This window comes from Triturus cristatus, chromosome 1_2 (genome assembly GCF_964204655.1).
Source record: "Triturus cristatus chromosome 1_2, aTriCri1.1, whole genome shotgun sequence".
NCBI classification, from domain to species: domain Eukaryota; kingdom Metazoa; phylum Chordata; class Amphibia; order Caudata; family Salamandridae; genus Triturus; species Triturus cristatus.
In genome coordinates, this window is record NC_140580.1 from 356,326,009 (window position 1) to 356,343,177 (window position 17,169).

The 17,169-nt window shown below is 45.2% G+C and overlaps 1 protein-coding gene across 1 annotated transcript in view; it reads right to left on the minus strand.

The window, feature by feature from the left end:
* The window catches only part of DNAJC11 (DnaJ heat shock protein family (Hsp40) member C11), a 595,493-nt gene extending 582,969 nt beyond the window's left edge, over positions 1–12,524 (minus strand). The window contains exon 1 of the mRNA XM_085604469.1: positions 12,365–12,524. Within this exon, the coding sequence (XP_085460595.1) occupies positions 12,365–12,436 (72 nt within the window). The 5' untranslated portion in view covers positions 12,437–12,524. The remainder of the gene's footprint in view (positions 1–12,364) is intronic.
* Between the last annotated feature and the right edge of the window lie 4,645 nt (positions 12,525–17,169).

Consider the following 17,169-nt stretch of genomic DNA (forward strand, 5'->3'; position numbering starts at 1 on the left):
TCTTTCTTCACAACAACGTTTCCTCCAGTCTTTTTTTAGTGTTTACGCCTACGGTGTGACGTCAAAACCTTTTTGAAATTGACGAGCAGCAAACCGCGGCCGAGAGCGCCCGTGGAAGCACACTTCGCTACTAATCTTTCTCGAACCGGTAAGCAAACCTCTCCACTTGGCTACATTTCATTATGGGCTTCTACTTTCACACTTTACTGAAATACAAGGTCTTATCCTTCCCTTCTATTTTCAGATTCACTGTTCACATTCTACTCCGGTCTTGGTTCTCCTCACGTCAAACGGCTTCACCGCCATCTGAACCCCTTTAATCAAGGTGAGCTTCGTTTTAAACAACAGCGTTCACCGTGTTATGTTTTACACAGCACAGTTAAAACCCAGTTCTTATTTCCGCAGACTTTCTAATTTCGCTGCAACATGAAAACACGTAGAACTATACAATGACCAGGTACGAAGTTGGGTTTCTTTGCATTTTGATTCCACAAACCTTAAGAGAGATCAGTTCTCCTCAAACTCTCATTTTTAACTTTTTTCTTAGAGAGTGAACACGTAACACTTGCGAATTTTGAATCAAATTCCAAAAGGTATCGTATACCTCACTTTAAGTTTAAAGTACTATTTTATGATCATGCAACGCGCAGATTTTGATATCCTCTCCTTTCTTTTTCAACAGTTTACCCCTGACGAAGGGACCACAAATGTCCCGAAATGCATTGGGTTTTTGGAACGTTATTTAATTTGCTATTTGTGTTTAACATTGTACAACTGTATACATATTGAATGACAATGTATACTGTGGCAACTCATATGAAAAAATTGAATATGATCACTGTAAATTTGATGTGAAATGAATTAAATGCTTGAAATTACTTCACAGCAGTGCACATTGCAGTCCTAGTTAATTCTTTACTAGGCCACCCCCTTCACTTTTAGAAATGTGTAATTTTCCTACCATAGGCATCTGGTGGCTGCAGCCTGTTTCGGGTTAAAACGTCTGGGAATAGTTGACAGTTGTACTTCGTGCATTCCTCCAAGCCAGCCACACACAATAGCAAATGCATGCGTTTCTGGATGGGCCATCACTGGCAAGAAGGGAGGGAGGAGATGGACCCACCCTCACTTACACTTGAATAGGGTGTGTCCAGCCTCCACACAAAGGACTGCATACACTCTGTAGTTAGTCTGGAGCCAGGGCCAGGAAAGCAGGGCACCTGTGCACTTCAAATGCCTGCCTTTAGAAGCTTCTCCCCACTTCAAAAGGTACAACTAAGTATAAATACTGGACCTCAGGCACCCACTCTTCAGTACACTTCTGGACCTTTGGTTACACTGTTTGGAAGAAAGACTGCTGTGCTGCTGAAAATACTGGACGGCTACTCTGAAGGACTGCTGCTGTGCTTCTGCTCTCTTGTCTGGGTGAGAAGGACTGGACTTGCATTTCTTGAACCCACCATCCCAGAGTGACTCCAAGGGATAGTTGGCTGGCCTCCTGACTTGAAGCCTCCAACACCTTGCACCTGCACATGGACTCTGCCATCTGTGAGTCTACCCTGTTAAGTGGTGCTAACCCAGTACTGGACCTTTGGAATAAAGCTTAAAGTGCTCTGCCAGCCTCTGTGGATCCAGTGGAACAGACGCATCTCCTCTGCTGCATGGTGCAACCCTGAGCACAACTGACTGATCACCGCTGCTGCATGGATTGGACCCGTCACAAAGAGTCACATCGCCTCCGAGGCCTCTTCGGAACTGCTGCTGAGCGATGCATCCTTGACATAGGTCCTCGCCCCCCTCTTCTAAGGCAGCCTCGACAACCAATGGAGTCCGCATTGCAGGCCCTCTGAACCATTGCATTGCCCAACTGTGCGACGCATCCTCCACACCGGACTTTGCATTGCAAGCCCTGGTCAACGGGATCCTCGATGATGGCACAGATCATCGCATCGCACCCTCAGCGCACCTAGGGAACCAACGGGGGACTTCAGCTGCGCAATGCACCTTCAACACAAATCCTCGCAACATATAGCAAACCAGAATTGAAGGTACTTTATTCAGCAGGCCTAAGTGGGTTCCTGTCGACAGCCCGCGCTCCACTGCGATCAGCCTGAACATGTGCCTTTGTACCAGTCCAGTGCAACCAGTTATCCACAGTTGACGGGATGCTTTTTGGAGCAATTTTTACTAAGACCTTTAAAACTGCACATCTCCAATTCTACTGATTGGATTTTTGTAGTTTTGGTCTTGCTTTATTTATTAAAGAAAGTTGTATTTTCCTAACTTGGTGTAGGATTTTTTTTGTGCGATGTTCTTCACATAAATACTGTTTGAAGTGTTGCAGAAATACTTTACACACTGCCTTTAAGTTATGCCTGACTGCTGTATGCCAAGCTACCAGAGGGCTGAGCACAGGTTAATTTAGGGTTGGCTTGTGCTTCACCCTGACCAGGATTGTGGTTGCTGCTTGACCAGGGTTCACACTACAGTAAATCAACAATTCAATTTCTTACAATAAAGACCTATCACAAATGTGTATGTAAGAAGCGGAATATCTGCTCCAACCAATGCTAGAAGATGCGTAGCACCTACATGCACCATTAATGAAAATGGAACTCGTGGAAACCACTGGGTCTGTGAAAAGTAAAAGACCCCATACAGTAAGTGACATGTTCATTAACATTTCTTCAACATGTATTTGAAGGGCCCAACCTGCAACAGTTTCCATTTATGTTTGTAGTAAAATGTAAAAATATGCACAGACCAGGAAGTTTATCATGAATTGTTTTGTTGTTCCTAAATCTGAACTAACAGCTAAGTGATGAGTAAAACACAGAGTTAAGCCAATACTCGTGTGGTACCAGTACAGTTTAGCTAAAATATCACCTGACAGAAATATCATGTCTCAAGTGTTGTTTATGTTATGTTAAATAAATTTATACCGCGCGCGGATACTCAAGAGTGTCCCAGCGCGTGCTCGGAGGAAGAAGACAGAAACCGGAAGTGCTAAAAGAGGAAGGTCTTTAGCTTTTTTTTTTTTAAAGTTACAGGATCTTGGATGCTGCGCAGCGCTAAAGGCAAAGCATTCCAAGCCAGAGTGGCTTTCCGCACAAAGGAGCTCCCACCGAGCCTTTGACGGTTAAACCAAGGGGTCTGTATCAGAAGTTGAGAAGAGGACCGCAACTGTCTCATTGGGTTATAAAAAACAAACCTCTTCTGCAGATAGGCCGGAGCCGGACCCGAACCATAGAGTGCCCTATGGGCAATAGCCAGAATTTTACATTTTATTCATGATTCCACTGGAAGCCAGTGTAAGGAGCGTAAATGAGCTCGCACGCTACACTTGCTAGACAACCCGAACAACCATATCACCCCATTGGAGAACATAATAGAACATTTAAACACACAATGGGACATTTTCTTAACTGATATTTAGCACACTATATTTGTCAGACAATATTTTTGAAAATCATATTCTAATATACAACTGTTAATAGTAAACTAAGATGTAAAGATTGTTCCGACTATAGCGCAAGGTCACCAAACTGGTGCGCACATAAGTTAGGGTTATGCCCCAATAGGGATACAATGATCTTCTTAATTGAGTGGACATCTTAAGGAAGTGATGGGGTGACTTCACTACCAAAAAAAACCTTGGATTCCAATGTAAGTGGGTTCATGCTTGCCGTATAGAAAATGCTAAACCTAGGCTTATACCAGTTTCATGGATTGAATTACTGTACAAAGACCATAGAGAACATGATAGAATGAGTTACGTGGCAAAAGACACCTCAAGCATAAAAGGGAACTGAAAAGAAGACGGTTACCCCCTGACCCTGTTCTTTAGCCTTGATTTTCAGGAAGCTCCCACAGGAGGACTTTGGAATGTAACACTGTAGAGCCAATTTGCTGTGACTCGCAAAGGAGTGCAATTTGCGACTATAAAAATGACATGGCATACATCAGGCCCGAAATCATCTTACTGGTAGCCAGATGCTGATATGGATGCAGAGACGTTTGTAAGGAACTGTCAAATTTGCACTAATTCGGGCAAGGCACAATCTAGGTTTCGTCCTCCACTAGGGGATAGGAAAAAAACAGAAAATCCTTGGGAGAATCTCAGCACAGATATACCAGGACCCGTTCTAAAAGTATGGGGAGTACTTAAGTATGTGATTGCTATCATCGACCACTATTCCAAATGGTCGGGATGTGCGATATCGGAGACCATTGATGCTGGAACTATAATCTCCTTCTTAGAGAAAGTATTTTTGCTTAATGGTATACCAAAGTCCATTTTGAGCGATAATGGACCACAATTTACAGCTGAGAAGTTTGGAAAGTTCTTAGCGAGTAATGGCATTATTGAAAAGCACCTGCCAAATTACCATCCTGCTGGCAACGGAGTAGTGGAGCGCTTCAACAGAGTCTTAATGGGGAGTGTGAAAGCAACTATTAATAGTGGCAATGACTGTGAGAAAGAGTTGGGCAAGACAACTTGGGCTTATAGAATAACACCCACTGTGACTGGATATAGCCCCTTCAGGATACAGAGCCTGGATGCGTTTGAAGTTGTGCAGTAAGTGGTCCCCTTCGGTTGTGAAAAGGAATTTATTAAAAATGTAGGAATTGTTAAAGGAGTATTATAAAAAGAAACATTGGGTGAAGGAGGGGTACCTGGAACGGGGCGATTGGAATAGGATAAAATTAGGCTGAGAGGTTGGGAAGGGCAAGAGCAAATTCTCTCAACCCTTGCAAGTAAAGGAAGTTTATGCAAGATCAGCACTGTTGATTGACGGAAGGGTATGGCATTTCTGCAGGACAACAAGGTGCAAAAAAGTCCTGAAATGGCATGACAAGTGTGATGTGAACCTTCCCCAGTCCTATGAGTGGATGTTGAATGAGTGTGTTACCATAATGAGTCCCTCCAACCTCAATGGTGCACTTGCGAGAAAGAATGAATATGTTCAGGTTTCTGATGTGATTATTTCTGGACCTAGTTGTGGTGGTAAGTCTACCCACATTGGTAGATCTGTGGTGTTACTCACTAAATTCAATGATTTTGTGATGAGTTGAAACTAGCTCACAAGTTCATTAATAATACAGGTAAGGCATGCAACGACCATTGGGCTGAGAGGGTATTTTATATCCTGCCATGTTGCTTTGTCTGAAACTTTTAACCTTCATAACCGGACTGTCTTTACCACCATGACTATCTCCCACCTTTGTTTTCATGTGATGGGATTTGCGACCACACCTCCCAGTTAGCTGATGGTCTCCAAGGGGCAGTGTAAAAAGACATAACTGGCTAGGTGGCTTGCAGATCAGCGCTGAAAGAAGACAGAGGAGTTCTAGGAGATGGCAGAGGTGTAAGCAGGAGTCCACTGACCCAACACTCTGAGCTGGCATCCACCCCTCCTCTCCCCTTCGGCATATATTGCTGGGTACCTCAAAGCAGACTTCTGCACTAAATCTTATCTTCAAACACAGACTTTAATGCAGGGATGATCCCCATAGCTTAACCCTGCGCCTCACAACAGCCTTCCTACACTTTTGGTGTCAGCGTGGGCCCTAGGTTCCTCTTTCTGCTGCATATGCTGTACCTGTTCTGTCTGTGAGGTAAGTGTGTATTGCTGTTGCCAATGAGGTACATTTTTTGTGTGACAGAAAAGCATACATAAAGTGTACTTATACTGGCCGGTTTAGTGGGCTTTTTTTATGGTGCAATGCTGTTACTGCCTTTGAAGTAACATTCCATATTTGGAGGATGGAGTGGGGTAATGTACCACATAATATTGTGGTTACACTGCTACCTTTGATTTTAGACCCAACTGCTGACAGGGGCATGGTGACCATCTGGCAACATGCATCCCCTCCAACTGGGTTGTCAAAATTGTGTCTTTGTGGGATTTGCTTTCGATGCAAATAGCACTTGCAGCTCACCGGAGAGAAACATTCTTCCAGGATGTTTTGTATCAGGCCAACTAGCCCAATGTGGTGAAGGTCTGCGGGAGAAATTGATGAAGAGGGCCAAATTATTTTGTAGTGTATAGGATCGGTGGAGAAAAGTAAGAGATGAGGTCAGGGGACCGTGGTAGATGAAGAAAAGTGATGAAGTTGGTAAAGAAGTAGATACGGATTGGGTGATAATCACTAAGAAGAGGGCGGAAGAGGAAGGACTCTTCAGTGGATCTAAAGAAGACAAGCATTGGCATAGCCAATAGGTCTCGCTTTTGGGACCTTATAAGTATTTAGTTATGAAGCACAATATCCTTGGTGCAACAACATCGACTGTTGCATGGCTCAACACTTATAAGGTCCCAAAGGCGAGACCTATTGGCTATGCTAATGCTTCGTATTACTCCCTCAAGACAAAACTGACATAGGCACAATTAACAAAAAGGTTCGAATAGGTTCATAATGCAAATTACCATCAAAAGCTAGGACCGCAAAACATTTTGTCGGCAAAGTAAACATGAACGTTTTGGCAGGCTTCTTTCTGCAGCTTTGGCGTCTTATATTCTGTGTAGCTCAGGGTGTTTTAATAGAAAGCCGTCAGGTCAGAACTGTCCCAATTGGAGTGCACAAATTCCAGATTCTATTTGAGGAAACTACAAATATCCAAATGCAGCACTCCCTCGCCTAAAATAGCATACAGCTTAATATGGACACACAACTCCACGCCTTCCCAAAAGCAACGAGCGCTGCACCTGCCAAAAGGCTTGGTTGAGTCCTGCCAGGTGACTCTCCTTTGGCTAAAGGGTTGTGGCTATCAAAACAAAGAACAATGATGGCAATAAAGAAATATGAGCTTTGGGAATCTCCAAAGCCTGGCCATTTCGTGCAATGCGTCTGATTGACAGTTTACGTCAGCGGGGAGGTGTGGCTCTCAAGTAGGGGGCGAACACTGCTCGTTGCTGGGTTAATCCGCTCTGTCATTGGTTGTAAGAGCAGCCAATCTGGGAAGAGTAGTTATTATACACCCGCGCTCTCTCTGTCGGGGGGGGGGGGGGGGAGGATGGAAGTTCCCCCAGTGCAGAGGGGACTTTCAGGAGCAGCGCATCTCAATGGCGGATACCTCACAGCTGAGCAAGTTTTTGTTTACAGTTTTATATAGCGCGAACTCGACCCCAAGGTATTGGAGCCCTTTACATGACCACCAGTTACGTTACACAAGGATACATTCATTTTTGTTAGGCATAGAGAGATTAAGTGATTTGCCCCAAATCACAGGATGCTGAGCCGACGCAGAAGCTCGAACCTGGTTCCCCTGCTCTAAGGTCGGCAGATCAGTCTACACTAGGCTAACAGATTCAAATGCACAATGGGAAAAATTAAGAATCGCGAGCCACACTGCCCTTTGCTTGCGAGTTACCTTCTTGTGCACTTGCATGACTCATTTTATACTTCTATTTCATGTCCTGTGCGTCCTTGCTTTACAACTGGTGGCTTAACCAAACAGTGACTCTATCCACTTGTAGCATCGCATCTCCTCTCACCACTTCCTAAAAAGCAGTACTCCATTTTAATTAAGGAACCCATAAGCCTACGTGTTAGTTTAGTGTCGTCACCAGGGCACAAGTCCTAAAAAAAGAAGTGGGGGGACGCTGTCACCGGAAGTGACGTCACAACAGGAATCTCATGAAAAGAAGTGGGGGGACGCTGTCACCGGAAGTGACGTCACAACAGGAATCTCATGAGTATTCATATGCCTTTAGATGACGGGGCATTTCACAGCACTGCTACCCCTGGTCTGTTCCTCGATGTCCTTTGCAACCCCCCCTCCCCCCCCACTCCCCCGAGGGGGTGCCCCAGTTGCACAACGAAGTGCTCAAAAGCGCACAAGATACAGAAGGACACACATTCCAAGCGTTAACCGCCAACGCCTGCTCGCTCCGCCTCCCAATCACTCCAGCCTGCACACACCACCGGTGCCTCTTAAAGTCTCCAATTACAAATATTAGCATATCTTTGGTAATTTACGGGAAACTTCCATCCCACCCGGGCTCTCTGCTCACACAATGCTGTCCAGCTTTTGGGCAGGGGGGGACGGCGTCCACCCGGAAAAACCTGGTAAAATAAGTGGGGGGACGCCGTCCACCCGCGTGGTACCCCGACTCGAGCCCTGGTCGTCACCTTCTTCTGTACGTTATTTAAAATGCTAAATCCAGATTCCCCAACAGGAGGAGCACAAACATGAGCCCGAAACTGACTTGTATTCCAAATCATATCGTTGTCACAAATCTTTTTAGGGGGGCGGGAGGGGGAATTTTGTTGCATGTATCCATTTACATGCAGGCAATTAGCATTGTGTTTCTGGTATTGCATTGGTATGTACAGTACCTAAACCTCTTGCAGATCTGGCACTTGAACAAAGCATCTTACAGAAGGACCAGGGAGCGTGGGCTGCCAAGTGAGAATTTGCGCGTATTGCAGGTTAATCTATATGGCAACTGCCATTTAAGCCAGCTGCCTTCTAGCTTCCGATATTGGTGCATATACTGGAAAGTGGCGTGTAGTTCCCCCAGTGACAGTGAACCTATCCATCTCTAAGGGAACACTTGCGCGCCCCCCCCCCCCCCCGTGGACAGCATCGTTTTCTGATTAACTGACGGAAAATGCGAAAGGCTTGTGGCCACACATTGTGATGTTAAGCATGTCAATGTTATGATTGGATCAGCACTTAACAGGCCATTTCCTTCTGAAATGCATGGAAGAAGATTCCTAAAAGATGTAAAAAAATATTTACTTTTTGTGTTATTTATGCAACCCCAAACCCTTTAAAATAACTGTCATCCTGTTTATAGGCCGGAACACCTTTTAAAAAAATGTAAACATAATGTTATTGTTTTTGTGTAACAGAAAACACAAAGGACACTAGTGCTTCAGAGAAAAGGTGCGGCTAGGAACGCTCACAATCCTAGTTTCTATTAAGGGTTGCATCATTGATGCCAGATTTCCCCGTATATCTAAAGGTGCTAAGCACTGCAGTGTTGCTGGCTCGTTTTATCTCGTGCCTGTCTGGTTCCCCATCGTGCAGGCTGCTGCTGAGGCGGCCTGGCACCATGCGGCCACAATGCAAGTGTATGTGAACTTTCCAGAAGCCTCACCCTGGATCTTTTCTCAGCACCCTGCACATCAATAAAGTAACATTCCCAGAACCTTTTGTTTTTACGTTTCCCCTAGCATCCTGTTGCTGTGATACAAAATGGAGGTCGCAGTTTGGGTCGGCAGAACCCTTACATTTCTGCTCTTTTACTGATGAATACAGTTAACATCTTTTTATTTCAGAAAATCCGTCCAAATAAACAGCATTGTTATGCTTTTATTTGTCCCGCCCCCTTCCGGTCCTGTCAAAGACACAGTCTGGCAAGAAGGTTCAAGGTCTTGACAGCGCCTTCCTGTTGGCACGGCTAAGAGGCACTAGAAATCTGTGCTGCATTTCTGACCATAAAGCACCTGCAGTGCCAGCCTTTCGGACTTAAATATAATTCGTTTCTCTGTTTTGTTTACTCTGTAGAGCGTTTTCTAAACACGGCAAAGAGCAATCTTGCTTGTATTCAGAGCAGCACTGGGTTTTAATTGGTTACACAGCATTAAAGTGACGCTGGTTTGAACCGCAAATATTTGGCAGCGCGAGACGTGCAATCTTCTGTGCCGAGCCTCGCTCCTCCCTGCTCTGTTGTGGTGTTTCTAAGCACAGACACAGCAGAGTCCCTTGGCAGAGCCACGCACCAAATGCTAATAAAGAAAACCTTTATACAAGTTAAATAAAATAAACTAAGACAGAGCGACTCGCTCGGTGAGAATTTCATCTCGGAAAATGAGCTCTTACTCCATTTCTGGTAGCTTTGATTAAATCATTAGTGTCTCCTTTGTTCTAGCAGCTCAACATCTAATGCCTTATGATGCTGAGTCCCCATGTTGTGCGTTGTAGTTTAGTTAGATAGCACAGATAATACTCTAAGGTGTCCAGTAAAGGATGCACAAAGACACATGCATCCTCTACTGCAAATTCAGTTTCATTCTTACAGAAAGGTAAAGAAAAACAGAGTGAAAGGGAAAATAAACAAGTGATGGCATGGAAGACGGGAGTTGTGTGTTCCCGCGCACGACGCGGCCGTCAAAGTGAAAGTGATCGCGATCGCGGGCTGGAAGGGTGCCCGCGAGCGATGCACTTAATGAGCATTGACGAAAGCGCCCGCGCACGTAACCGCAAGCTCTAGGCCACAGTGGTAGCATTTTCTGAAGCCCTTACTAAAAGTCTCGCCAGAGCAGCGCATGCGCTGGCTCAGGAGAGAGCTAAAAAACTGAGTATGACATGGATAAGTGGAGACTGAAATAGAGAGAGAGGAAGTGCTAAGGGGCTGCAGGGTGACGAGCAGCGGAGGAACTCAGAGAAGGACGAGGGAGTGAGAGAGTGAACGAGAGGAGTGAGAAAGAGAGAAATTGAAAATGTTCCTAGAAAGAGAGATCTAGAGAGAGCAGCAAACACCAAGAGAAAGTGTGAGACCACAAGAAAGATACCCAGAGAGAGATAGAGAGTGAGAAAGAGAGAGAAAAGGGGCTTCAAAAGTTGTTGTTTTTTAAATGGCAACTTGGAATGTTAGTGCAAATGGAATTTAGTTAATTTCTGGTTGACTTATGATGTTATTTTACTTATGTGTCTCTGATTGTCTTAACATGATATTTTGCTTTTCTGTATAGCTTTTTATGCCATCATACATTTGTCTTGAAGTACAAAGAGTGAGAGGGAGAAAATATGGGCAAGAAGAGAGAAAGAAATAACACAAGGCAGAGAGAGAGGTGTTCTCTAAGACATTGGTCTCTCTCACACAGGCAGCGGTGCTTTTTGAATGACCAGCCTTAGGCATCTGGCCAACAGCTATGAAGTACAGAAAATTAGAAAGAATGAGTGGCGGACGCATGAACACAGTGAAGGACATTGTTGGGGTGATGGTGAGACGAATCAGATGCTGAAAGAGCTTTGTAAATCTAAAAGAGATACAAAGGTAGTTCAGATAGAGTTAAACTGAGTAAGGAAATTATCCAGCTGCTCTATAATATCTAAAGTCCGACCTCTCAGGACGCTCCTAATATTAGTTACATTTTACTGTGTGCCCACTGCTGAAGAAGTGTTGGGGGAAGATCTGACCTGGAAGAAAACAGGCATTAGCTTCGGGATTTTAAGTCAATAAATAGTTCTTTATGAGGTAGGAGGAATCAAGTTAGGTTCACAAGAGGGGCTGTGAACAATACTCCTGTTTATCCAAAACATTGTTCATAAATGTTCTGATTTAACCCAATCACTGCTCAAAGAAGTCAGACTATCCTTGTTTCTAGAAGTACACTAAGGCTTTTATTGTGCATTACCGGAACATTTGATAATCCTTTTGCTCCCACTCAGGGATTCCAATTAAATATATGCACCACAAAATCTGTAAAAACATGGTGTAAAATTCCACAGACTTAAGGCTGAAGAATTTACTCTTCTTGAATAGTAACTATTTTCAGAAATCATTACTATTTATTACTCTGCTCCTACTAATGTTCATTTTTGTATTGCATACTTGGTTGTTGGTTCTGTACATTCATGGACTACAAAGGACTAAAATACCAAAGCGGACCTGACATTACATACCTCTCAAGCGTGTGGTTCCTTACTACAGTAAGCAAGCGCTGTATAAATGTTGCAATAAAATACAAAACTCAACTGACCTTAGAAGTATGTTATGAAATAGGATACCCAACCTCGATCCTACCCCACCACTACCCACGTTAGCTACCCCTTCACACGAATGCTCTGCAAAATAGTATGCCTGCAACGTTCTCCTGCGAGAGATCACTGCTACATGAAAATGTAGTTCAAATGATGTAATTGTCAAGTACAATACGGTTTATTTTTAAAAACCAACACAGGATGTTTAAAGTACGTAAGGTAAATTCGAACCATCTCGGAGTGACCCGTTAAAGTCAAAGTGTTCATCTACGTTAAGGCTTTCTGAGACCATTATATTCTACGAACAATTGGTGTGCAACTGGTGTTATGTTCACATCTTTCAGGGGCACCGTGGTCCCCACAACAACAACAGCGATATTTTCCAAGTAAAAGTAGACTCGCATGAGTTAAGGAGACCGGTGTGCGTGGTCAGTGGTCCTATGTATCGCCTATGTCTACAGTACAGCACTGACAGCAGCAACGCCCCCTTCCCCCCACCCCGGCGGCCTGCATGCGGCAACAGACGTCCTCAGTTCCGGGGGTCATGGCAGCTCCAATGCGATAGTCACAGTTGCACCTCGGAAGAGAGCGCTCGCTGCCCTCCCGCGCTTAACACCACCATCTTGCCCTCCAGCTCTCACTCACCTCTCGCCGTACGTTCAACAAAGAGTAATAGTCCTGATTCTCCAACTCTTCTTCTCCCAAGGCCGCTGCCATCTTCACAACCTCTGACCTTACCAGCCAGCAACACTGACAGGTTCTCCCAAAGAACAAGCGGTACTAGCCAACGAAATAGGACCGAAATAAAACCCGCCCGCACAGCGACGTTGATAGGCTTCAAAAGCAGACATAAACTTTTACAGTCTACGTGAGCTTCTTCACTTTGTATTCGGCTTTGGAACACAAGGGAATAAAAGAAAACAGTTGTTTAAGCATATACAAGTTACAATGGTAATCACGCGTCATAACGAGGAAAAGCCTCATATTTTAATTATCTTTCCCGCTAAACACCTGGTTCATAATTATAAGCAGCTCGAGAGCTGCCAAGATTCCCACGTTCACGTGCAGTCATGAGCTGCTCTAGTCCAAGTGTTTCCCCTCTAATTCTGAGACTTTTAGTCGCGGTTTTATATTGGAATAAAATATGCTACAAGTCCCAGAATGAAAAAAAACCTGGACCGGAACAGGTAGTCATGTCATTATACATTCTAACAAATGCACTGTAGGTCGCCCAATGTTTAGACTCTAAAAGGTATTTTATATGAAACTTCTCCCCTACTTGGAAAAGTCTCTACTTCAAAGATAAACACATGGTACTTGTTTGGTTCTATGAAAAATATTATCTTCAGAGAGTTACTTTTAAAGTTCATATACTTCTCAGAACTTGGCCTTACTTGGCTGGCATAATTTTGGTTTTATTAAAGATTATTTTATAAAATATAGTTAGTTTTGAGGGAATGGGGCTTTCAGCTGCCCTTTTCATGCTTTGGTCTATTAGTATGTCATATGTAATCAAGAAGAGAGCGAGGAAAAAAGAGTAACTTGTCCTCTTCCCCAGCAAGTATTTAAGAAACAAAATGGACAAATTCTTTTAACAAGGTATCTTCAGGCATACGTTTTTTGCCATTACCTTATGCGAAAGTGAAAAGGAGAGTAAACAACTGTTGTAAAAAAACCCTCACCCACCTACCTAGTAGGTGGCATGCTTCCTCATTGGGGCTCAACTGGATTACCTAATGTAATCCAGCTGTGCTACAACGCCTGAGTTACAGCGGAGCAGGTTGTTTGGTGAGAGGGAAGTGACGTGCTATGTGAAAAGTGATTATGAGTTAAAAATGTCTCATAGGAATGCCCTTTTGAACATTTTTAATAGAAGGGTCCTAGGACATGAGTAAAAACAAGATCGGGATCATTACAATGGTATGATATGTACCCTGGTATCCCTGATATATAGGTCTACTAGTTTCAGCCTTTTAGATAGTCCTTTAGGCTTTCTTCAGGACCCAAAAATTTGTGCGTGGCCTAAAAATAGGTGGAGGCCACGTGGGGTGCAAATATCAGCACACACCCTAAAGTGTGCTGTGAGTGTAGTGGGTTGTGATAATTACTCACAAAACCTCTGATCGGAGTACCTGTAAATAAAAGAATTAGTGAGTACAAGTACAGAGTTGTTCTTTCATGCATTTGTATTATTAATGCATGCTCCTATTAATTGTAGCTGGTGGTTTCATGCATGTGGCAGGGTGGGCATGCATGATGGTTAACTACTGGAGAAAACTTGCGTGGCTACAATGTGCCCCGGTGATGCTAAGGATAAACGGGGAATCCATAGGTGCATAAGGGTTGGTGATAATGGCGCGACAAATTTGGGCACATTGACCTCATATACACTATTGCCTACGGGTTTTCTTAGGTGTTTTTTTAAGACTGTTAACTTCTAAATGTGATAAGGTCCATATGTATGTGGCACATGGTGGCAATCACATAAACCATTTAAGACTAACTACAGACAAACAAGTCAACATTCAACATACATATATTTAGTTGTGACGCGTAGTTCATATTCTGTGAAAATCAAGTGAAAACTAGAAACAGACCAACAACATAAAATGACTGACAATGGCATTCTCACATTGACTCTGAGTAAGTTATGCCTCTGAGATCCGATCGGTCTGCAGTATCCCAAGCTGACCCTATCGAAATGAAGAGGTCGTAAGGATATCTAGATAGAAAAAAGGGGGGTGTGGGGGTGATCCGTTGTGCAGTATGGTATAGCTGATCAAAAATAGTACTCACATTTGGCAGGGGAAAAAAAGGTCGTGTTCACCTATGCAGTCGATCGGGTCCGCTTGTTTGGCCGTGTACAGGTAACTGTGCTGACATTTAGTAGGAAGCGGAAATGATCGCAAGGTCACGTGTGGACCTCCCCTGTACCGCTAGTGCGTAGTGGAGCATTGGGGAATATGTGCGGCGCATGCGCGGCAGGTCTGCGGGGATTGGGGTAACTAATACGAGTAAGATGTATACCCAAAGCGTGGGAGTAGTTGATGTGTACGTTTATGTTAAATGTTAAGAAAGACGGAGTATGCATTTATGCATGTCTTTGTAGGTATCAGAGCCCAAATCAAGAAAGTGGCCGACGCTCTGTATTCTGCAATTTCACGCTAATATATAAAAACGTAAAAGAGCGGAGGCGCATGCGTGTTGATATCCTTGTAACTATCGGTGCCTGAATAAAGTTGGTAGTATGTGCAACGTGTTAAGCGATTTGGTTATGTGCTTTAAGCGTTAGAACACACACATTGTACAAAGAAGTAGCATATGCTTATGGCTGAATTGGGACGTGTGAGGGTGTGTAAGTACCCAAATACAGTTAATAGTCAGCGCAATGAGTAGATTAATTTATTTGTATACTTTTAAGGTAAGAGCAATTACCTGTGAGAATAGTGTCAGTAGGTGTTAAGAAGGCAGCGAATGGCCCTATCTCTCATTTCCCATACCAAAAAATGCGAGGCGCAGGAGGTTGTTCGGCTAGAAAATGAGATCACCGAGTTGGAGAGTGAGCTGGAGCAAGGTGTTACGGATGACAGATTGCATGTGCTGGAGCTTAAGCAGGCCGACTATAAGGCGCTGGTTACTGAATCTGCTAGGAGTATGAGCAGGGAGCAACAGGGGCGATTGTACGATATGGGTGATAAGGCCGGGAAGTTGATTGCCTGATTGGATAAGAAGGAAAGAGCGAGTCGAGTGGTGCCAGAGATTGAGAGGGTGGATGGTGTGCGTGTGACGGACCCCGGTGACATTGTTGATTGCTTTGCGGAGTATTTTTACGGGGTCTACTCTCCGGTCTCAGAGCGATCGGAGGAAGACTCTCGACTGCTGCTTCGAGACATTACTCTGCCTTCCCTATCTGATGAGGATAAAGTATTGATGGATGCGGCCCTATCGCCAGATGAGATTGCTTTGGCCATTCGTTCCATTGCCTCGGGTAAGGCCATGGGTCCTAACGGACTTCCCATCGAACTGTATAAGCTGCGCCCAGATGCGATTGCCCCGTATCTCCGGGACATGTTCCTTGAGGCTCGGGCGGCGGGCTCCCTCCCTTCTGACCAACGTCTTGCTACTATTGTTGTTATCCACAAGGAAGGGAAGCCGCGGGATCGGTGTACTTCTTACAGGCCTATCTCTTTGTTAAACGCGGAGCCCAAAATCCTCGCCAAGGTACTGGCCAATCGTCTGATCCGGATTGTGGGCGACCTGATTCATCAGGATCAATCCGGTTTTATACCCCATCGCAATACCGCTTTGAACCTGCGGCGACTGCATGGCGTCCTTGCTCGCGCCCCATTCATTCGTGAGCCGGCCATCTTGGCGTCCTTGGACGCTACCATGGCGTTCGACACCTTGGAATGGCCATACATCTGGGCGGCGTTGGCGAAGTTTGGGTTCGGCCCGGGGTTTATCGGTTGGGTGAAATTGCTTTATGACAACCCACTGGCACAGGTAGTGGTCAACGGACGGGTGTTGGCTCCCTTTGTTTTGGGTAGGGGCACCCGACAGGGATGTCCACTATCGCCTCTTCTCTTTGCGCTTTGCTTGGAGCCCCTTGCGGAATGGTTGCGGTGGCACCCCTCGATACGTGGCCTTAGATGGACGCCGGAATACGAGGATCGTGTTTCCCTATATGCGGACGATATCCTCTTGTATCTCGTATCTCCGCGTAAATCGCTCATTGTATTGGTGGATGTGTTGAGCTCCTTTGGTCGCAACTCCGGATTGGTAATTAACTGGGCTAAGTGTTGTGTATACGTTCTCTCCGGGGAGGCCCCCCCCCCTTCCGCGGGGGTGCCCAATCCAGATTGCGGAGTCGGGGTTCACGTATTTGGGTATCTTTATAACCCTGGATCCGGTGGCCCGGTATGAACGGAATCTTCTCCCCCCCCCTTCAGCGCCTAAGGGCGGATGTGGCGGGTTGGCGGCGGCTGCCGCTCTCGCCGCTCGGCCGGGCAGCATTGTTCAAAATGATGTCGCTACCACGTTTTTTGTACGCCCTGCAGAATACTATGGACGTAGTGCCGGCCCGTTATTTTCGGGAGGTGGAGTGTCTCCAGCGTCGATTGTTTTGGGATGGGCGGCCGCGGATTGCTCTTGCTAAACTGACCCTACCGTGGTATGACGGGGGGGTCGCCCTCCCTGACATTAAGCGATATTACTGGGCCTCCCAGTTGGCTGCCGTCAATCACGGGATGTATGGCCCTGCTTTGAACCCGGCTTTTGAGATGGACAAATTGCTACTGCCAGGCGGAGACTATAATCGAGCACTATACTCGGGGTCCCTTGATGCGCGGTTGACGGGCCCGACGCGGGTCGCAGTGCAGGTGTGGCATGCAGCAAATGCGGCGATGGGGTGGAGGGATCGCTTGACTCGGGCTACGCCATTGTACGCGTCC